The sequence below is a fragment of the Diuraphis noxia genome, unplaced genomic scaffold, assembly GCF_037042655.1.
Source record: "Diuraphis noxia isolate RWA-SAM2 unplaced genomic scaffold, SU_Dnox_SAM2 contig0004, whole genome shotgun sequence".
Taxonomy (NCBI): domain Eukaryota; kingdom Metazoa; phylum Arthropoda; class Insecta; order Hemiptera; family Aphididae; genus Diuraphis; species Diuraphis noxia.
The window spans coordinates 49,209,175-49,234,549 of record NW_028301714.1 but is presented as its reverse complement, the minus strand read 5'-3'; the positions used below and the strand labels follow the sequence as shown (position 1 = coordinate 49,234,549).

Here is a 25,375-nt window from a genome sequence, read left to right as displayed (position 1 = left end):
CATTATTATATAGTAAATAATTATGCATTCTTATAAGGTCTTAGAGATTTTAGATATTTACCGACTTCACCGATGACATAGTTATGTATACCGTGGTAATATTTTGTCATATTGGTTCTTAAAAATTTAAAACTTAAATCATTTTAAGTTCACGTCTAGTACACATTTTGTATTTGTTATTGGATTGAATTCATATGTACAGTGAACCTGCAGTGTATTTCTATAGTTGAAACTTAAACTTTTGCAAGTTGCAACTGCAAATTCTAACTTAAACATTGTTTTGTTACCTATCTACTAAATATAGAGTCTATATATATATATATTATATTATATTATATTATATTATATTATATTATATTATATTATATTATATTATATTATATTATATTATAGTCTATATTATAGACTGATATATTTTTGATAAAGCATCTATCGACTATCTGTTATCTATTTACACCATACATTTAATTTATTTTTATTTTTGGGTCATTCTGAATCATATAAGTCGTTAAAACTGTTAAAAGTGTACGAAATATAACATAACAAAAATAGATCTATTTTGTCACGGGGAAAACCACGCAATAGACAAGCCAAACAACTAGTTAGGGTGGTATGCGTATCACAAATCAATAATCATTATGTCGTGATCTTACCTATTTATTTTATTGAGTCATGCTATCAGCGGACCCATTTGTTTAGAACAACAATATTCGTATTTATAGTCATGTAGATGAACAATCAGCTGATTGTAATTAATTGTATATCATCATGGATTATAAATACTTATTTATGATTATAATAATTAAATAATATAAAGAAACAAATTGATAAGCAAACTTTTAATGCATCATTTTTTATATGTTGCATATATTTTTGAGAATTCAACATGTTAGGGTCTCCGTATAATTTCCTAAGCAACATAAAGGCTCTACAATTAAATAAGTTTGAGGACCGCTGCTATAAGTTATATATGAAAATACTCTTAACCCTGTGGGAGGATTTAATGATATTAAATTCGACCACCTACAAAACGTCAAGTGTCAAAACCAATTGCGGTACAAGTATCTATTATACGAAACTAAACAAGTTTATAGAATTTTGTAATAATCTATAACAATGAAAAAAATAAAATAAAATAATTTCTATATAACTTTAAATTATTATAATGTGTTTTTAAACAATAATTTTATCATTAACTGAAATAGGAAATAGATTTATTTTTAATCATATTAATTTAACATAAATACTTATTACAAATGTATATAAAACTATAAATTATAATAATATAATTTATATTCTTATTTTATATTATTCAATATTAGCCATAAGTAATAACTAAATAATATTTTATGGTGTGAATGTCTTTGACAAATTACAAATAATACAACTAGATTATAACAATAATTTTAATAAAATATATTTTAGTAGATCTAACATTATTTATAATGTTGATACTTGGACATAAACAAATTATAGTAATAAAATTATAAGGTAAATTAGGGTAAATAATACTATCTGTTAAAATTGAAAGGATAGTGAAATCACAAACATTGTTGTCAATATTAGTAACAATATTAAATACTTTGATCATTAAAATGTATAATAGTAAAAGCCAACAACTTATAAAAATAAATATTAAGAGTAGATTTTTAACTAGATGAAAACAATATTTTTAATTGAAACATTACAAATTATAAATAAAGTGTTGCTATTTTAGATTAAATATTAAAAACATTATACTGAGAATATAAAAAAAAAATAAAATAAAAAAAGAACACGCTGGTAATCTGAAAAAAATAAGGTAATTAAGACGTATACAAATACTTAATTTATACAGCAATAATGTATACAGTAAATTAACTGTTGACTGCACTAGATTTTACTTGCATTTTTCAATCATGTTTTATAAATTTGTTCTAAAAATAATAATACACAAAAAAAAAAATGTTCTCTTAGACATGTTGAAATATTTATATATTAAACAAATTAATTAAATTGATTATAACTATCTATGTATAAAATGAAATACTGAAGTAAGGAGCAAATTCGGATAATTTTTTAAGAAACCCCAACAAATGTCATATGTGATTAACAGTATTTATGCAATTCATATTTGTTCAATTTAATTTAAGCTTTTTTTGTACCATGTTTTATATTAGATTAATTATTAACATACTAATGAGTTTATAGATTGAATGTTATTGTAAAACATTTAGACAAAGTAAAGCTTATTTGAGAATTTAACTGACAAAATAATACAGAATAAATGAATTAATAAAAACTTAAGATTAGTTTCTGTGATGCTTAACATTTTGATTTTTATACATTTATCTAAAACGATAATACAACTTTGGTGTAATTTAGAATTATACTTTTATATGGCTAAATAGGTACCTAATATGGAAATAAATTTTATCACAGGTATACTTAATTTTAAAATATATAAACTAACTTTAAAAATTGAACAATTCAGTAATAAACATTTCTCTTAGGGAAAAATAAAAATTTGTTCCTTGTTATAGGAGGAGAAACTGGTAGGTTCAAACAGTATCACATAGCGTGGAAGCAGCTTCTTCCACATTCCAATTACAGTCGTTAAGAGCAATAATACAAGCTTCTCTGGATGCCATTCCTAATCTAAACATACCAGTAAATCAATAACATTTGTTCATTAAACAGTTCTCTTAAATGTATGTGTCCATTCTTATAATTCATTCACTTACCTTAAAAGATTATTAATTTTTAGATATTTTACACTCTCCTGGAAATTCCAACATGTTGCTTCTAAAGCATCTAAACATTCTTCTTCAGTCACTGTATTATTAAAATAACTACAAAGCTGAGATACAGAAGAATCAGGCTAAAAAATATAAATAATAATAACAACTAGATATAATTATTTTTTACATATGATATCTCATTTGTTGTCTCCTTCTTACAAAATATGTAGAACAAAGTAAATTTGCATTCAGCAGAATTTATTTTGTGTTGTGGGTATTAAGTTTGAAGTATACTGACCTATTATCAAATGTATAGGCTAAGAATATTACCTTAAAAATAAATAATAAATCACAGATAAAATATTCTTATAGTTAAAATTATTAATAACCTTAATCGCCAATTGACTGTAATATTAACTACTGAATAAAAATTTACAATGTCATATGTTTGTAAGACGGAAACAAATAATCATTACATCCTTATTACATCATTATTTACCGTATTTTGTTCTGGAACAATCTGATACATGTTGGGTGTTTGACTATAGTACCTCGACAAGTCTACTGGAGGACTATAGTATGGTGAACTATGATTAGAAGCAACAGTTAAATTATCAGTCTTGACGTTTGAATATACATCATTTCTATAATGATTGGAAGCCATATTGTTGATATTTTTATGTGATGTTATATCACTTATACACAACTCTTTGACTTTATTTTCTGCTATATTCAGATTGGCCGCATATATTGGATCTGAATCATACTTAGAGACAAATAGCGACATATCAAGATCTGTTGTAGAATAATAACTAGATGTATTTGAACCATTAGTGTTATTGTTTATGGAACTTGAAGGTCTAGGAATAGCTGAATTTAAAAGCTCTGTGTTTAATTTTTTTGGAGCCACATTAGGAGGTGCCAACACAATTTGGTTATTAGTATTGGTTTGTGCTTCTTTATTACCAAGACTTTTTTCAAGTTCAGCAATAAAGTTCATATCAAGTTTGGGTGTATTAGTCAATATAGGCTCATTGGATTCTAAAATGTGTGTATTAGAATAAGGACGTTTTTGGACATCTGTGGTAGTCTCAAAGATAGAAGTATCAAATGGATCACTAGGTTGTTCAGAAGAAAATAATCCACTGACATTTGTATATGTGTGATTATAATTAAATGGTTCAGAATTATCAGCTGAAAAATAAAACATTAAAATAATGAGACAACAGATTTGATTTTGTATATTATGTAACTAAATACTTACTTTCTGCTACATCAATTGGTTGATCGAGAATAGATAAATTTGAATTGATGGATGAAGAATTACTAGTATTATGATTTATTGGTGGTGGTGTACATCCATCTAAATCAACTAAAACTTGTTCACCATTAGGTAGTCGAGGAAATGGACCAGGAGGTCTTCCAGGAGCCGGTCTTAAGCTTCTTTTACGACCATCTGTAAGCTTAGAGTAGTTGAATTGTTTGTTTGATGGAAGTATAGATGTAAGCACAGTGTTTTTGGATTTTTCTGCTTTCGATCGTACATTTTTTTCAACAAGGTCTGAATTTTTTTTAGGACTTGTATTTTTTCGACTTGGCAGTATAGGAGGACCAGTTTCAATAACTCTCGGACGATCTCCTAATAAATCTGGTGGCTCCATAGGATTATTCAAATAGACTTGATCGATTTTATCATGAAAGCCCCAATTTTTTCCACTAGCATCGCCATGATGGCCAGTATGAATGAAAGAATTTCGAAGAGGTTTGCTGATATCGTCTGATGCTTTCCGTCTCATTGGATCAACTGACCGCCTACATAAATGTATCAATTTAATTTTAATCACAATTATCTGTAACTACAAAGATATATAAATAATATTTTACCTAGCAAAGTATCCAATTTGAAAAGTCCTCAAATTTTGTCCTTTCCACCAGAAATGATCAGGTTGTCCATCAATTACAATAATTCGATCATCTACTTCAATTTCCAATCTACTTAAGTCATCACAAGACTCATTGGATACCAAGGTTGATGTAGCTTTGACAATGTTTGGTGAGTTACTTTTTAAATAATTTCTTATGCTTTTAAAACTTGGACGTTCACCTGGGTCTAGGATCCAACACTGCAAAGGAAATAATTAAATATTTTTAATTTAAATTTAACGAAAGAATATTATAATATTGTTTCTCACCTGCTGCATTAATCTATATAAATTTATTGGACATGCTTCTGGTTGCTCTAGACGCTGACGTTCTCTAACAAGTTTAAATAGTACTTGAGAAGCATCAAGACCTGCCCAAGGTTCTTCACCGCCAGTAAACATTTCCCAAAGTACCACACCATACATCCATGTATCAGAAGCATGTGAAAATTGCCTAGTGCGTAAACTTTCTGGCGCACACCAGGGGAATGGTACTCTGCGTCGTTCAGTCATAACATAACAATCTTCTTCCATTGGTAATAATCGCATCAGTCCAAAGTCACCAATTTTCACCTAAGTTACATAAAAATATTATTTATTATTAATTATTAAGATCATTAATATATAAAATATATACCTATAGTAATAATAAATAAGTGGAGTACCTGGTGAGGTGTAGTAAGCAATATATTTCGACATGCTAAATCCCTATGTATACATCTTTTTTTCTCAAGATACTCCATACCAGTTGCAACTTGTAGAGCATACTCCCACAAATCAGTTATCATAATATGGCCACATTGTTTTCTTAAATAATCTCTAAGACTACCTAAAGGAGCTAGTTCAGTTACCATCATCATTGGCTGAGTTAAAACGATTCCATACAACCTAAATATACAAATTTTAATATAATGTAACAAAATTTAATCATATCTATATTAGAAGTACTGATAAGTAAAATTACTTTAAAACTAAATAATTTATCAGTATAAAACATTAAGGTTCATCAAAATATCAAAATATAGTTTAATACAATAAAATATGTAATAAACATTTTTTAACATCTAAGTCTTTTTGGTGATGACAATTCAATATAAACGAACAATTAATGGAAAATGCAAAAAGTTCATTGAAAAAATGAAGAAAACAATAAATATTACAAAGTTTCTCAATAATACTTAATAATACAATATTTATTGGTGATATTTAAGTTTTAAAATAGTTAACTAAACTCCACACATTTAAAAAAATAATATTTTATTATTGTATTAAAGAATAATTTTATGATTACAGTGAAACCTCTTTTAACGGACACCTCCAAATAACGGACAGAATTTTAGGAAAGGTGAAATGTGTAATCACTGTATTTCCACTCTTAATAGCGGAAACCTCCAAATAGCGGACGATGTTTAAGCGACCGAAAGTGTCCGGTATTTAGAGGTTTCACTGTATACTATACTGCAGTAGTAAGTAAAAACACTGTAAGTTACCGTAGAATGATTTTGAGCAAAAAGTGTTTTTGTATAGATTAGTAAGTATGATTTACAGCATTTAAGTTATTTGAATATTGCTTAAAATATACTTTTGTAGTAATATTTCCAACATATGGCATATTCATCTACACAAGCCGAATATCACAATTATTTATTTATTTAACTAATTTTATATTTTTGGAACTTGCAGCTTTTTCGCTTAAGACAGCAGTACAGTATTACCCTACACTAAGTCATGTGTGCCTAAGATATAATCTCTATATATGACCCTAATATTCTATCTCTCAAATATTATTAAAAATTAATTTTCACTAACTACATGTTTATATAATTAAGTACTTTATAAGATGCACATGATCTAATGTGTGCATAGCTTGAACTTCTTTGACAAAATCTTCAAACATTTGCGGCAATGATGGTACGTCTTGTTTTAAAATCTTGACAGCAACTTGAATAACACGTCCAGTTGAAGTGGTCCATTCTCCACGACTCACGATTCCAAAAGAACCATCACCAATTTTTTCAGATAACCTGTAACCGTTATAATTAATATGCATAAATTCATAGTTAAACAATAAGATAAAGTAATATTTACTTTATATCCTTTTCAAGGATTAAACAAGTAAGAGACAGAGCTGATGGTTGAGCAGATTCAGTTGAAGACGTATTTTTTTTTAGTGTTCCTGTCGAATGTTTGTTTGCTTGTGTTCCACCCAAAATAGACAAAATTTTATTTCTTCGCTCAGCACCTTTACGTTTTTTTACAGCCTCCAATAACCTTCGAGCTGCTGGTTTACTAATACCAATATTTTCCAAATCTTCTGGTTTAACATACTCAAAGTGAGTTAATCTGGTTATCTGAACAGATATAAGAAATATGATTAATACCTATTATTTAATACTCATAAATCATAATAATTTAAAAAACAATGACTTATAAGAAAATTGTTGATATTTTTTAACTCACTTGCAGTTCATCAATGATTCGATTAAAGAAGTGTTCAAGTTGTACATCCAACAAAAGGCTTTGAAGCCATTCTTTATCATCTCCATCTTCAGTTAGCGCCATTTTCATGTAAAATTAACATCCTTCAAAAAGCAGAAGAAAAATCAACCAAGTAATAAATTTGTACTACAACTTACAAAATAATTAAATACAATCTTTTAATGATCTTAATGTATGGTATATATGTGAAAAACACAATCTACAAAGAGTATGAGTGCCATATGTCTTGGTTTTGCCAAAACATTACAGGTTTTAAATATAGTGTCTCGTAGTCACAATTAAGAATTTTGGGACAATCTATTGTCCCAAAACCAAACTTTAATAATTTCAATAAAATTAAAAATCATATTATCCTTTACTAAACATTTATAGTAGAAAAACAGTAGGTATTGTTTAGATGAACAATTTATAATAAAGATAACTACTTGATTTAATTACAAACTCAATTTTAAAATAATTTTTCCGACTTCGTAATAATTATTGTCAAGTATTATGTTCTTTGCTTTCAATTTTATTATCACATATCAGTAATTGATTACTTTATCAGTTACTCATTTTACTTTGTAACAAGTTTTACTTGAGTTAACGTTTTCTTTTAAACATATGTTGTGAATACTGACCATAATGTGTGATGTGTGCTACTACAGTAATAAAAAAATAGAATGTTGCAACAGGTGGTTGACCGTGGATGAGTGGTTAGATTCCTTCGAATGAAAACTACATAAAAATGTTAGTCTTAGCTTAAGTAAAATAGAATATGGCAACACTAACAAGGAGAAAATAATACAAAAAATATAACACTGTTAGCAACCTGTCATACTACTATTATAGCAACTGGACCATATCTAGCACTTTCCTGAATCTTAACCAATTATAATACTAAGCTATTAACATTAACTAGAAAGCTATTATAAATGTTGATATGTAATCCATTTATAAGATAAAAATGTCATAATTTAAATAAAAACCAACAGATAGTCATGGAACACTATTAACTATTAAAATATAAAATTTAATATAAACATATAACATACAATTTTGTAATAGAATAATTTTAAATAATTTAATTATGTCTGTGAAAAATTGAAATAAAATCTATGAGAAACATTTAGAGTATTGTTATTATGAAATTTTTTTACTTAATTGAGTTATTAAAAAATATAGATATATTTATTTAAAAGAATTTCTATACTAATGTAAACAAAATAATTATAAAATGTAGAATTTAAAATTAAGATCCATATTTTTTTATATCATGCAAATTAAAAGGCACACTTCAATATTATAAGAGATATAAAAATTATTTTGAGTTAAATACTTAAATGTAACATTTAAGATGAACTCTTATAAAATTAAATTATTTTGAAATGTATAAAACATAATTGTTAATACCTACTACAACTACATAACAAAAATGAATAACTATGTATGATATCTACAACCTTAATATAATATACCTTTCTCAAGTATCATGTTAAAATACTAACAAATAGATACTTAACCGCCTAGGTACAATATCTTTTTGATAGATATCACACAAAATCTATTAAGTATTTATAATTCAATAGTACATAATATTATATTAGTCAGGGTTGGGCAGTATCTTAGATACTATTGTATCTTGTATCGCAATATATTTTTAGTAAATGTATCTAGTATTTCATAAAATAATTTATGATGCGATACAAGATAAAATTCTGATTTTATTATTAAAATAACAATTAAAAATATATAGTAATAATAATAATAATTATTATTAATCTAGAAATTAATATTTTTATTTAATATTGTAGGTTGTTGGAAATAATTTTTCAACCCAGTACCAATAAATCATAAAATGTAGTTATTTATGTGATGTATATTGTATACTATACATATATATCTGTGACACACACACATTGAATTGGACTTTACATCTGTATCTTATTAGATATCCGTAATTTAGTATAATAGGTAGTGTACCTAATAGTTACTACGTTATAGTGTATACCTTTCGCAATAAAGTAGGTGTTTTATTACTAATGTATTATTATTATTACTGAATAAGTGTCAATTGTTATTTTTTTATTTGTCATTATAATTACTTAATGAAGTGCCCATCCCCATAATTTTTTAAAAATCCAGCGACTACTTTTATTAAAATGTATCTAGTATCTTTAATCGCACTACTCCAAAGTAAAATATCTTGTATCAAGTATCTCAATACTTCTTTTTGAGTATCTTGCCCAAACCTGATATTAGTGTGCTGTACATAAAGCTTAATATCAGTTATACCTTTTTCAATCAAAAAATGATTGGAAGTAAAGCCAACTTAATTTTTTTGTATGTTGTTTCACTAAATATTTGATCAAGATATAAAAAAACTAATTTATAACTATTAACATGTAAAGAAGTGATGTGATAATAATACGAAAAAAATCATATTAAAGATATAATATAAGTAAAAATTCTACAAAAATAAAGTATGGCTACCCAATTTAAATTGTTTTGCTACAATACATTAAATCAAACCATGTAAAATAAAAAATATTATCAGCAAGACATAATAAGAATAAGAATTAATGTAGTTATAATTTATAATACAAGGAAATGTTATTTAAATCAGAAAAGTGCCAATATAAAAATATATACAGGTACTTACAACAATCTTATTAGAATTAATTTAGTACCTATAATTAGTAACAATATTTAAGGCAGGATACAAAAGCTTTTATAATTTATTCACTTATTTTTTAATATGTTTTTTTTTCAAATAACTCATAGAATTTACAGAATACTTAAAAAAAATACTAATGAGCAATTAAAATTAATGTTTATAGATTTTTTAAATTTTATATGAGTTCAATTTAGGATAATGATTCTAATGTAACTAATTTTACAAAATGAATGATTAGTTAACTAGATGAATTGCTATCTACCTACTTAATGCAATAATTTTAAATATTTAATTGTACATAGTTCTATGGTAAATAAAAATATAGTATTAATATAACTAATAAGGCTTGTAGTAAAACTAGGCTTTTGAAGCTTTTATGTCAAGGCCTTTACCATACTATCTACGTTCTCAATCAAAATATGCAACCTTATTATGACACTCAAATTCTATGGCTCAGACATATAACACTTATAAAATGCTACTATACTTTTTATAATTTTTATGCCTTCAATGCGATATAAAACATAGATAACTTCATTCTAAAAATGATATTGTATGTGTTTTTTTTACTATATTTTCGTTAAATAATAGACTTTAAATAACAACTCAATTAAAATATAATATTGTAACAGGTAATAGGTATGCTTAAATAAAGTAAATTAGATTAAATCCATAATAAATATTATTGTAATTATTTATATACCTTATATGATTCAAATTAGGTAACCATATATTCAACTTCTTATTTTTCTTTACCCTTTCAAGTGTCCAAAAAGCATCTTATCTCATAGATGATTTATTGAATATTTTTTTAATTTAATATGTAGGTACCAATGGATACTTAAATTAAAGTATGCTCATGTATCAACCTAAGATATTATAAAACTAATAAATGCTTATAACATACATACATCCAGGGGGTGAACTCCGGGTTCAAACCCCCCCACCACCACGGCATATACTTATTGTTTATACAAATTAAGATTGTTTACGGGATTGTTTATCTTGTCAGACCCCCCTATGAAAAATGTCTGGTTGCGCTAATTGATATCTTCATACCTTTTTATTTTATTCATGTTCTTTATAGGAAAATTGATTTTTCTATAGTAAATTTAATTTATTATCAATGATTATGCAATAGATAATATAATATCTTATTACCAATGCAAATTGTGCCCATGTTAAGTAATTTAATTTCAACACTTCTACATAGTGTGTCTAAGTCTAATGAGGGACAAATTAATCGATTTATAAAGTAAAACTTTCAGAAGACAAATCAAAAGTCGACATAAACAAATTAAAAGTGATAATAAGCTCACACCAACATTAATAAGAAATACAATTCGTCAATACATATTATATTTTATAATAATGAGTCAATACGTACCAGTTTTAGACAATTAATTGTACAGCTAACAAATTATCGTAACAATGGAGGTTTGATGAGTCGAACATCTTCAACGGCATTTGGAAAAAATCTTTGTCACAGGACGATTATTCATACGTATAAATATTATATAGTTAATAACAACAATCTTCAATCAGTAATATTATTATGAAACGGTCTCTAACAACGATTGTGTTATGTTGTTGTCGACCGATGCGGACATTAGTAGAGTACTAGAGTACTATAGTCCGTCACGGCCCACAGACAACTCGATTAAATTAAAATATTGTTGCTGATACAGTTGAACGGCGCATTTTAGTATCGGTTACTCCAGTACGCGATAGGTACAATAATAATAATGTTATTACAATAGGATTTGTAGACACCAGGAGCAGCAGTAGTAGCAGCAGCTGTAGTAACTACTAACTATAATATTGCAGCCTGTGGACGTCTTGTGGCAACGGTTGACGAGTAACGGGTTAGTGGTTGCAGGCGTTGCAGCCTTGCAGGCGAGACTAGGCAACTTACTGCAACATCGGAGTTGATAACTACCAACAATCGAGCGATTTCGATGTTCAATATCGATAAACAGTGGGCAACTTTAGTGTATAATTGGCATCACGATTCACGATACCTAATATTTTACGAGTATAATAGTATAATAGACAATATATAGTGGCATAATGCTAACCTATACGGGTACGATAATATTGCAGGGTATGGGTAAGACGCACCTACCACCTTGACACTATAAAAAAAAAATAGCCCAAACATTAAACAATAAATTATTGTCTTGAATTTCGGGAATCGGGATGTTATATATTACTATTATAAAACTATACGAGTATCGGGGATTCGACGGATACAACAACAATCTTAGATATACCTTATATACCTATCTTAAAAATAATGTATACACTATACAACATACAGCTGTACAGTGTACACGGCATACGTAAATGTTGAATACGTGATACGTATGTTTTGTCCAGAGTGCGTAATGCGGATGTATGATGTAGATAAATGACAGGAAATCAATCGCGTTAAGGACGAATCATTGTACCGTTTTGTCTACGCGTATAAACTATGAAATAAACGGGCTACATGCAGCAGTTGAATAGTTGATTGATTACTTGAATAGCAGTATTGTAAAAGATGCTTTTGATATTTTATTTAAATACAGATACAAATTCATACATTAATTAGAAAGTATTTCAAATACCTACTTTAAAAAAAAAGTATTTAAGATACAAATACTTGGAATGTATTTTAATACTTTTCAAATACTTTTTTTATTTTACTTTTCTACTAGTCGGTTCACCAAATTAATATTATTTATTTAATTTATTTATATTTAAATTTTCTAATTGCTAAACGCTAATTTAAAATTGTCATGTTACATTCAATTAGGTAGTATTATTAGAATTAATATTTGTACCATTTTCTTAAATGTACACTGAAAAATTAAAATAAATAAACTTGTTATATTATAGCAATAATTCTTTGATTCTTTAATTATTAAGTAAACACAATTGTTTATAAAATATTGAAATTTTGTAATAATCACATTCACAAACAAACCAGACATCGGCAATAATAAACCGGACTTTCGAAATTTATGAACGAAAGAATATTATAAACAAAATACTATAGCAATTAAAAAAAAAATTTTAAAAATATGTGACAATTGACGAAAAATTCGTGCTTGAATTCTCAAAAGTATTTGTATAAAAGTATTTGATTTTCAAATACAAATACGTCCAAGAAAATATTTAAAATACTTTCCAAATACCTAATCCAAAAAGTATTTAAAAAGTATTCTAAATACTATAAAACTACTCGTATAAAAGTATTTAAATACATTCTAAGTATTCAAATACTTTACAACACTATTGAATAGTTGAACACCTATATAGTTTGTGGCCGACAACGACTAACGGGGAGCGATACGTAAGATTTACTTCAGAGACCAGATTAAGTTGAACTACGGTTGAAATTTGAAATAATTTTTGATTATTGTGGAAAAAAAAAATCACGATAACACGATTCTTATTATTTTCGCTTAAATTTAAAATAGTGGTTAGAAACACAAAGGGAAAAAATGCATGAACGCCTACACAGCTGCATGAACAAATTAATGTTGTTAATATTATAATTTTGATGGGTAATGAGTACTGACTACTGGAGTCGTACTGGCAAGTGGCAACTGACATTTCATATAAGTTATTATATATTATTATTTATTATTTATTTTATACTAGGTATACATCAGAGTGTCAGTCCAACTTAGTTTTTTGTACCTAATTTATATTAATAATTGTACTCCTAATAAAAATTGTACCCATAATTCATTTCTCTTTGACAGAAAGAGCTAAACTATGAATCTGAGTTTTTTGGTACCCGATTTGGTCTCCTTTTATCCTCCTTAAAAAGATTATATCCTTTTTGTTTTTATGCAAATTGCATTTGCTTCACCTTTTGGGTGAAAAGGTAAATATGCTTTAACTTTTCCCCCAGTATTTTTCCTGATGTTTGGAAAATAATCGTACTTCGTGAGGAAGGAGTCAAAAGTAATAAGCTGGTAATTTAGTAACGCTCTGATGTAGGTGGCGTAGGCGTCTATATTAAAGTTAGTTATTAGAGTTATTAATGTCATGTTACTGTACTGTGATGGATGTGTTAAATTTGAATTCAATGACATAAAATCATTGAATATTAAAAACAATTCTGAGCGAAGACGATCTGTCAGTTCAAGGGCGCCCGCAGGGGGGGCAAAGGGGCCATTGCCCCTCCTGGGAATATTTTAAAACTATTGTTAGTTTAATGCCACGCATATTAAAGACATTGTTAAAAAGCAAAAACAAAAAATTATTGAAGAAGTTTTACTATCATTTTGTTACAACCAAGACGCATACAACTTTAATCTGATAATTAATATAAATATAATTAATTTGTAACATCTACATTAACATGTATTTAAAAATTTAAAAATGTATTGTAAACCTACACATATAAGGGACTTAATGACTTATGTGATGACATATAATTTTGATTTTTTCTTCTATTTAGGTTATGCTATTTTAGAATGAAAACACTAAAAATATATTAAAATTTAAAATAATCTTTTTGATTTAGTTTTAGAATTTTGATCTTGCCCCTGGTGGGATTTTATCCTGCGGGCGTGCTTGTGTCAGTCTATAATATTAGTTATTTTTATTAATAAGTATTAAAAGGTTAATTTAATTTATTATATAATCATTAATAATACAATTATAATAAGCATTACTAGGTACTATATTTGGTTAAATTAATTTTTTTCCTAAAAAATTGAATTTTACATTTTTATTGTGTGTATGAAATATAATAATGTACTGTATAATTATTCATGATTAATATTTTTAAATTACAACGAAATAATAAAAATCGTTAAAAATAAGGAGCACACAACACAAAAAAAAAATATTTAGATTATTTTTAAATGTTAAATTATTGTAGATATGGCTATATGAAATGATTTAGTGAAAATCTGATGCAAAAAATATTATTACTTTAAGAGATATTATAAAATGTAAAAAAGCCGCGTGACGTCATTGGGCCCTACTCTTCGTAATCGCCAATCATATACGTGTAAAAGTTCCTCACTTCTCACAACGATTTACCCACCTAAACATTTTATTTTTGAAAGTTAATTTACGTATAAATGTGAGGTTTTGTGTGTTTAAGATGACGCAAGAATCAGAATTTCTATATGACGTTTAGTTTTTTAAATATTTAAAATCTTAAAAGTGATATTTTTGTTAAACGGCGCTTCATGGCGATTTAATAAGTACGAAATAAAAAAGCGGGTAAGTCGTAGATGTCGCTCTGCTGTACTGTAGGTTACTGTAATGGATGGGATTAAATTTGAATGCAATGATAGGTATCATTGTATACGAAAAACGATTCTGAACGGAGATGATTTGTCAGTCTAGGAAATTATATTATAATACAATATAATATTATATTATATTATATTTAAATATTGTCATAATATATTCTATTTTGAAACAAATATTTTATTTTTCAATTAAGACGCATTTTGCATATGGCATGGTTAATCAATTAGTGTAGTTATCAAAATTCATAATACCTTATATTATCATAGATATACGAATACCTGGTTTGAGGATAAATCGTTATCATTACGCGATTTCATAAAAATTTAAAACTCAAACGCTCAAAACATTTTTCCTATAATGACGCTTCAAATTTTCTCTATAGCTATTTGAAGCAAAACTTGTGGAAAACTTGGTGTTAAATTTTATAACCTTAGATATAAATACAAACAATATTATGAATTTTGAACTACAAAATAATTTGCAAATATTCATGGTTTTGACAAATTTTTGTCAATATTTGAAATTCAAATGCTAATAAAAATTTAATTTGAATTTCCGGTGGACATTTTTTTTGTGATTAAAGTTTGACAAATTTGAAAGGAATCTTGTATTAAATTTTCAAATCTTAAATTTAAAAAGAAATTTTTTTATGAATTTCTAGCTTATAATAATTTGCGAATTTTCGTGATTTTTACGTATGTTGTCAGAATTAAAATTTAAATGCTTATAAAAAAATGTGTGACTATATATTTCTTTTATTTTTCAAATGCTTTTGTAAAAATATTTTAGGAGTCTTGTATAAAATTTTCAAATCTTAGGTATAAAAGGAAAATTTTTTATGAATTTCTAGGATAAAATAATTTACGAATTTTTGTGATTTTTACGTATGTTGTCAAAATTAAAATTTGAATACATGTAAAAAAAAAAATGTGGCTATACATTTATTTTATTTTTCAACTGCTATTGTAAAAATATATTATGAGCCTTGTATTAAATTCTCAAATCTTAGAATTAAAAAGAAAAACTTTTATGAATTTCGATCTAAGATAATTTGAAAATTGCCGTAATTTTTACGTATTAAGTCAATATTTGAACTTCAAATGCTAATAAAAAAAAAATCGTGCCTATGTATTTTTATATTTTTTTTAACACTATAAGAATAACTTATGAGGAACTTTGCATTAAATTTTCAAGTATTTTGATAGAGCCATAAAAATTTTATCGACACTTCAAAAAAAAATTTTCAGAAAAATTGAAAATTTCAGTTGTTTATAAATACCTCAAAAAAAGTCAAAATATTTTGAAAATTAAATCATGTAAAGAAAATGCCAATCTAAATAACTGTTAAAATTTTTCAAGTATCTATGACTTATACTTTTTGAATAATAACAAATGTTTAAAATCGTTTGAGGATAAATCGTTATCGTTACGCTATTTCGTAAAAATTTAAAATTCAAACGCACATAAATTTTTTCCTATAATGATGCTTCGAGTTTTCTCTATAGCTACTTGAAGGAAAACTTATGGAAAACTTAGTTTTGTATTTTTAATCCTTAGTTATAAACGCAAAAAAATTTTATGATTTTTCAACTTAAAACTAATTTGCAAATATTCATGGTTTTGACGAATTTTTGCCAATATTTAAACTTCAAATACTAATTTAAAAAAAAAATGTGCCTATGTATTCTTATAATTTTTTAATCACTATAAGAATAACTTATGAGGAACTTTGTATTAAATTTTCAAGTATTTTGATAGAGCCATAAAAAATGATTTTTCAACTTCAAAATTACTTGAAAATTTTCGCGTTTTCGACAGATTTCGTAAATTTTGAACTGTAAACGCTTATTAAAAAAAATTGTGACTTACGATATTTAATTTTTTTTAGCTACAATAAGAACAACTCATAAGGAACCGTGTATTAAATTAAATTTAAAAAAAAACACACATCATTGTAAAATCAATACATCATTCATCCACTTCGTTCAGAATCTAAAAATTAGTAGTATAGCCGTTAGTACATCGTGTAAATTACTTATATATCGCAGTATATCACATATTTTTATGGGCATGTATTGTATATTTCATTTAAAAATAAAAAAAAAATGTATACAAATAATCGACACTAGCTAGTATGCACAGTGAGTAAATGTGAATATGTGATACAATATATATAAGATAATGAAGCAGATGGCTTGAATGAGGAAATCGTTCATCCAGAGCAACTCCTATTTTAGATAAAAATTATGTTTTTTAGATTCTGAACGAAGTGATGAATGACGTATTGATTTTACAATGATGTGTGTTTTTTTTTTGTGTCTGTGTACAGCATAACTAGTCGAAATAATGCTTCGATTTCAAACTTTAGGGGGTGGTTTCGGATGTAAATTTGAAGATCCTTGGTGCATTATAGAGATCAAAAGTAAACATTTTCCAACAGTTTTCAAAAAAATCGAGAAAAACAAGAAAAAATGACAGAAAAAAGGGAATTTTTACGCAAAACCAGTTTTCGACCAAATCGATATTTTTATATGGTTGTAATTCAAAAACTAATCACTGTAAATACTTGAGATTTTCACCAAATGTTAATGTTAATGATATCTATATACAGTTTAATTTTCAAAAATTTTCAACTTTTTTTGAGTTATTTATAGACCACTGAAATTTTCGATTTTTTTGAGAATTTTTTTTTGAAGTGTCGGTAAAAAAATGTTGGATGACCAAAAAAACTTGAAAATTTAATACACGGTTCCTTATGAGTTGTTCTTATTGTAGCTAAAAAAAAATTAAATATCGTAAGTCACAATTTTTTTTAATAAGCGTTTACAGTTCAAAATTTTACGAAATCTGTCGAAAACGCGAAAATTTGCAAGTAATTTTGAAGTTGAAAAATCATTTTTTATGGCTCTATCAAAATACTTGAAAATTTAATACAAAGTTCCTCATAAGTTATTCTTATAGTGATTAAAAATTTATAAAAATACATAGGCACGATTTTTTTTTATTAGCATTTGAAGTTCAAATATTGACTTAATACGTAAAATTTACGGCAATTTTCAAATTATCTTAGATCGAAATTCATAAAAGTTTTTCTTTTTAATTCTAAGATTTGAGAATTTAATACAACGCTCATAATATATTTTTACAATAGCAGTTCAAAAATAAAATAAATGTATAGGCACAATTTTTTTTTTACATGTATTCAAATTTTAATTTTTACAACATACGTAAAAATTACAAAAATTACGTAAATTATTTTATCCAAGAAATTCATAACAACTTTACCTTTTATACCTAAGATTTGAAAATTTTATACAAGGCTACTAAAATAATTTTACAATAGCATTTGAAAAATAAAAGAAATATATAGTCACACATTTTTTTTATAAGCATTTACAGTTCAAATTTTGACTAAATACATAAAAATTACGGCAATGTTCAAATTATCTTAGATCAAAATTCATAAAAGTTTTTCTTTTTAATTCTAAGATTTGAGAATTTAATACAAGGTTCATAACATAGTTTTGCAATAGCAGTTGAAAAATAAAAGAAATATATAGCCACATTTTTTTTTTACATGCATTCAAATTTTAATTTTGACAACATACGTAAAAATCACGAAAATTCGTAAATTATTTTATTCTAGAAATTCATAAAAAATTTTCCTTTTATACCTAAGATTTGAAAATTTAATACAAGGCTCCTAAAATATTTTTACAATAGCAGTTGAAAAATCAAGAAATGTATGGTCACATTTTTTTTACAAGCATTTAAAGTTCAAATTTTGTCTAAATACGTAAAAATTACGAAAATTCGCAAATTATTTTAAGCTAGAAATTCATAAAAAATTTTCTTTTTAAATCTAAGCTTTGAAAATTTAATACAAGGTTCCTTACAAATTTGTCAATCTTTATCACAAAAAAAAAATGTCCACCGGAAATTCAAATAAAATTTTTATTAGCATTATTTCAAATATTGACAAAAATTCGTCAAAACCATGAATATTTGCAAATTATTTTGTAGTTCAAAATTCATAATATTGTTTGTATTTATATCTAAGGTTATAAAATTTAACACCAAGTTTTCCATAAGTTTTGCTTCAAATAGCTATAGAGAAAATTTGAAGCGTCATTATAGGAAAAATGTTTTGAGCGTTTGAGTTTTAAATTTTTATGAAATCGCGTACCTAATGATAACGATTTATCCTCAAACCAGGTATTCGTATATCTATGATAATATAAGGTATTATGAATTATGATAACTACATGATAAATTGATAACTACACTAATTGATTAACCATGCCATATGCAAAATGCGTCTTAATTGAAAAATAAAATATTTGATTCAAAATAGAATATATGACAATATTTAAATATAATATATTCTAGAACCTAGACTGACAAATCATCTCCGTTCAGAATCGTTTTTCGTATACAATGATACCTATCATTCCATTCAAATTTAATCCCATCCATTACAGTAACCTATACAGTACAGCAGAGCGACATCCACGTCTTACCCGCTTATTTTTTTTCTCTCTATTTTATCTTATCTATTTATTTATTAAAATTGTATTCATAAAGAAAATCTCTTCTCCAGCTCTATTTCAGTTATCGAGGGGATTTTCTGATACGAGTGGCTAAATCGCATAGACCTTATACTTATAGACGGAACATATAGTAGTTACTCATGTTGACGATATGCTGCGTCCCACGAAGCACCGAAGCACTTGGCACATGCGCACTAGCGACGCACGATAAAAATCCATATCAATTTATTGTACAAATATTCATTGACCTTATACGGTCTATGCAATAATATTGTACGATTGCTGTTATCATTCCACCTGTGGAGTGTGGGCTGTTGTTTTATTTTTTGAACTTTTTGTCGTTTGAAATATGATTTAATAACAACATGGGTCGAAAATGTATTGTTTGCAACAAACCAGAAATTGTAAATTCTGGTGTTTCATTTCACTCGTAAGTTGATATTTTAGAACTATTATTATGTAATTTAACCAACAATATGCCAAAAATTGTCTTTTTAGATTTCCTAAAGAACAAGGACTATAAAGGTCATTGGTCGCACAATATAATTATTTTATTAACTTTTTAATGTACAAACATAATATAATACATCCTAGGCCCACAATGATATTTAATTACCTTTTTGTGTTTAAGTCTTGATTACATGAATAAATTCTTAACTTTTTAGTACAACATTTTGTTTTTTTATTTCTATACCATTCCAGTGTTCGATTCTCAGTTAAGCACTAGCCTGAGTTGTAGGCAGTTCATAGAATAATACTATCATAGTATATAGGTAGTAGAGTTTTAATTTTAAGGCAGTCACAGTCCGCAGTAGTTGTTTTTCGCGTGCCAATATTATCACAATAGTTATTGTGTGGACATTAAAAATAATAATTTTGTTTCGAAGAATGGGCAACACTGCATCTCAACTTCTCATGACCGTACCAGTACACTGGGTAGGATAAGGATGTTCCGTCTATGGTCTATAAGTATAAGGTCTATGCTAAATCGCTAAATATTTTTTGTGGGTTTTGGGATAATGTCGAATTATTTGAATATCAATAATTTCAATAACTGATTAAAAAAATATAATATATATTATTTGGTTTATTAATAGTATCGTTCAGACTTAGAGTTATTATACAAACTATACATATATTTGTTTAAATTTTAATCTAATACATATTATGTTGATTTTCAAAAACTAGGTTAGAAAATCGGAAGATATTCTCAACCTTTTAAAATTGAATTATTCGTAATACGTATTTACATCACTGCAGTTGCAGAAGATAATGAATGTTGGTCTGGATCTAGAAAATACCTTTTGGCTTTTATGTTATTTATTGGATAATTTTAAGTCTGTATATTTAAATTGTTGCCAAAAAATGCTTACCTTAATATGGACACAAAATATTGAGACCGTAGAAAGCTGAGTATAGACTACAAAACTTACACTCAGTACAATTATTATTTTCACTTGGTGCTTTGATAGGCCTACGAAAAAAATTATATGATAAAACCAGAGTTCACGATGATAGTAATTAGTAAGTTTTCAACTTACTAGTTACTGACTTAGAGCTAATGTAAAAAAATAGCATTATAAAATACAAGTATTATGTCTAACAGGCCGTAAAAAGGTCTGGTAAAACCGCTTGAAGATGATTGAAATTGCGGGCGGTGGTAAACTCTTCCGATTTTATGGTAAACTCTCCCGGGTTAATATTATGTTTACCTGAAGTAAATGTGTAAACTGTAAACTCTCCCGGGTCAAAATTATGTTTACCTAAAGTAAATGTCTAAACTCTCCCGGGTTAACTTTATAGTTACCTGTAGGAAACTAGGAAGTATGTTAACTCTCCCGAGTTGTTTTAAATGTTAAAACATTTTTTTAGGAAAAAAAATAGATTCCCTAATTTTTTTTAAATCTGTATGTTTTTATCATCAAAAACAATAATTTTAACATTTTTACGTATATTTTGTATTTGTAACTTATATCATATTATTATTATTATTATTATTATTATTATTGACTACTTTAAACGCAACTTAAATGTATATTAAATTTATTTTATGATTTTTACTAGGCCGGGGAGAGTTTACATGTTTCCATCAGGTAGTACTGAAGTAGACCCGGAAGAGTTTACCATCAGGAGAGTTTACCATCGGGAGAGTTTACAATCGTCCGAAATTTCGCTTTCCCTTTCAGAAAAAAATGGGAAAACATATTTTTCAGTTTTTTTTTTTTTTTTTGACAGATTTTATTTTATTTCTCTCTTTCCTTATCAAACTACAAACCTGAATGCCAAATGGTCATTTTTGAATATTTATAATTAGAATTGAAAATTAAAAATATTTTGATTCAAATAAAATAAGAAAAATAGAAAAGTAAAAACCACTCTGCTGTATCGTAGTTATCAATTTATAGTCTTATAGATAACATTTTAAATGACGTATTGATGAGTTAGATTTGAAATCAATACTAAATTATTGTATACGTAAAACGATTGTGGATGAGAATGGAGCCAGTGTGCCATTCATATTTGTATAAAACTATAAATAGTACAATTTAATAATTAAAAAACCTAACCTTTGAATTACACTTTTTGTTTGTTAAAGATAGAAAAAACTCATGAGGGATCTTATATTAAATTTTCAGATGTTAGCTATGAAAAGCAACACTTTTATGAATTTTTAACTGAAAAATAATTTGCAAAAGGCAATTATAAAAATGTATAATGAATGTAAGACACTCAACCTTTTTTTAATTACATTATTAACAATTATGATGAACCTCGTATTACATTTTTAAGAGTTTTTTGATCGAGCAAAAAATTATTTATCGGCAATTATTGAAAAATCAAAAACGTCTCATAGATGTAAATAGCGCCAAAATAATTAAAACAATTTTAAAATGTATTTAAATATTTTTGTCATATATGGAAATCAGTAATATTAAATCCCGGAGAAAATTTAAAATTTAAACAGTTAGGTACCTATTAGCTTTTGAGTTACACAAATAAGTCGATTTTTCAAAAATTGGTTTTGTTTAAAAATGTTTTCCAACGCTTTCAAATGTAATTCAATAAAATAATAACATAAACATAATATAATGTTATATAAATTATAATATACATATATATTTGGTATAGATATTGTTATAATGTATTACAAGCGTCTAGTGACAGGGAATCCGAATGGCTGCAGATGGCCGACTTCGTTATCATTATCAGTTATTACAAATTTTACTATTACTTCATTCTCAAAAATGTTGAGTCAAAATAATATATTTCTTTCCCTTACCTTACTTCTACTTAAGTTGTATTCTAAGTCTAATATACTAATTCCAAGTTTATTATACTATAGTGATGATAGTAAAGTATCTGATTACTTTATCTTATTTTAAATATTGAACAGGTAAAATGAACTCGTTACATTAAATACTTCTAAAAATATTTGTGTTTGAACGAATGATTATCAAAAATCAATTTAAAAAAAAATTGTTAAACAACTTGTCTGTTTAATTAAATGTACAATACTGTGAAAGTTTACACCACTACTTATTTGAGTTTAAAATTTTAAATGTTTTATTCATCCCTTTTCTTGATGTACCTACTAACCTGGAATATTGTTTTAATTTGTATTTTGTATTTTGTTTATTTTGTTTATTTATTTTTATTATGGTTTTCGTTAATTATGTTATGGAGGCCTATGTGGTGGCTATGGATGTCATTCTCGGGATATATGGATTTTTCAATGTATTATGAAGGTTATAGCTTATTAATAATTAACTGGAATATTATCATTTTTGATAATTATAGAATATTAATAAACTTGGAATTATAAACAATATAATATAATATTATTTATTATAATTACATATATAGGTATATCATTTTTAGAATAAAGTGATAGTAAAATCTGCGATAACTGATAATGATAACGAAGTCAGCCATCTTTCAACCATTCGGATTCTCTGTAACTATATAAACGCTTATTAATATGTATCACGATTTAGGGAAGATAATATCTTCTCTATATATTGATAAATGATAATGTATAGAGGGTGATTCACCAAGCATGCTCGCTCCCTTTTTTCTTTAATAATGCAGTTATTCAAAATCTGATTTTTAGAATCTTTAAAGTCCATATTTACAAATTCTTGAGATTTTTTTTGTACCACTTAAGGAATGTGCTGTGAGCTTGTGACTAATGTTTTTCAAATGAGAACCCCAATTTTTCACTGTAAATTATTTAGCGGATAGTTTTCTTGAGAATTTTGATGTATTAAAATCAACATGAATAATTTGTCAAAACTATCTAAGGATCATAAATACTAGTTCCAATAGCACGTTTATTTAATACGGTAAACGGAAAAAACGTCCCCTGAAAAAAAGTCCCCGGTAAGAAAGTCCCACGGAAAAAAGTCTCCAAATTAATATTTTATTTAAATTCAGTCTTTTATCATATAGGTATTTATATAGGTATACATAGCCCATAGATAATACATGTTACATATTTTTTTGAAAATAATTCTAGGATTAAAAATTATGGTAGATAAATATTTATATACATAATTTATTAGGTACATTTAAATTTATTGAAAATAATATAATATCTTAAACATATAATAATATTATTTAAAAAATATAAAAGATCTCTTTCTTATAATATTTTGACTTATTTGTTTAAAAATATTAGAAATATCTGCAGATTTGTCTTCATCAAAACGTTGACATAACATGTTCAATCGAACTTCAATTTTTTTTACCAGCTTTTGTTTTTTCCGATTTATTTCTTCTAATTCAGCCAATGTCATTCTTGCCTTGTGATATTATACCATTATATTATTTTCAGATCTTTTATATTTGAATAACTACATTTTTATATTTTTTAAATAATACCTATTATTATATGTTTAAAATATTGTATTATTATATTATTTTCAATAAATTTAAAATGTTCCTAATTATGTATATAAATACTTATCTACGATAAAATATTAATTTGGTGACTTTTTTTCCGTGGGACTTTCTTACCGGGGACTTTTTTTCCTAATATTATTTGATACTTCTGTGAAACGATTATTAAGGATTATTACCTATTCTTAGTGCAAACATTTTAATTACTAAGAAACTACTCATTCAATTTTTTTATTAAATACATCAAAATTTAAAAAAAATCATTTACCAAATAATTTACAGTAAAAAAGGGGGGTCCTCATTTGAGAGACAGAACTTTGTATCGCCACAGGACACTCTTTAAGTATTACAAGAAATCTCAAGAATTTGAAAATATGGTCTTTGAGTATATTTGAAAATTCCAAAAATTAGAATTCGAATAAATTCATTATTAAAGGAAAAAATAGTGGTGAGCATGTTTAGGGAATCACTCTGTATTATATTATTTATATTTAATATTATAGCATCATTATATTAAGTCGGGCGGCTAAGTGTTGGATTCAAGGACCATCATGGAAGACAAAAATGACTACGACGTTGTTTCATTTTTGGAAAATCCATGCTTCACAGACCGTAGGGTCTTGTAAAATTAAAAGTTGCATACAATCAATATTCAATATCAATCATAACTTTAGCATAAAACACCATCTTAGATTATTATATATTTTAACTTGTAGCCTAATAGGCAATTGGGCTGACGGGTTTGTCAAAAATCACAAATTTACAAAATCATTGAAGAAACAATGAGTAAATGACGTCACGTACATCATTCTATTCTAACAATATGCGTTATCAAATTTCTTATCAATCAATAGTTTTCATTCA

General features: G+C 26.3%; 1 protein-coding gene and 1 long non-coding RNA gene across 2 annotated transcripts; one reads left to right on the top strand and one right to left on the bottom strand.

The window, feature by feature from the left end:
- Positions 1–1,401: 1,401 nt before the first annotated feature.
- Ack (activated Cdc42 kinase) lies at positions 1,402–11,654 on the bottom strand. Its single transcript, XM_015510919.2, has 11 exons — positions 11,185–11,654; positions 7,103–7,224; positions 6,731–6,993; positions 6,475–6,666; positions 5,308–5,530; positions 4,913–5,215; positions 4,605–4,843; positions 3,985–4,532; positions 3,220–3,914; positions 2,724–2,860; positions 1,402–2,637 (listed from the first exon to the last, which is right to left on the bottom strand). Exons 2-11 carry the CDS (start codon positions 7,208–7,210, stop codon positions 2,541–2,543), a joined length of 2,805 nt encoding a protein of 934 aa, XP_015366405.2. The 5' UTR covers positions 7,211–7,224; positions 11,185–11,654; the 3' UTR covers positions 1,402–2,540.
- An 8,227-nt stretch (positions 11,655–19,881) lies between these two features.
- On the top strand, positions 19,882–20,282 carry LOC149056147 (uncharacterized). The gene is made up of 2 exons (XR_016191761.1): positions 19,882–20,042; positions 20,111–20,282. It is a non-coding gene; the product is annotated as an uncharacterized LOC149056147 (long non-coding RNA).
- The last annotated feature ends 5,093 nt before the right edge of the window (positions 20,283–25,375 follow it).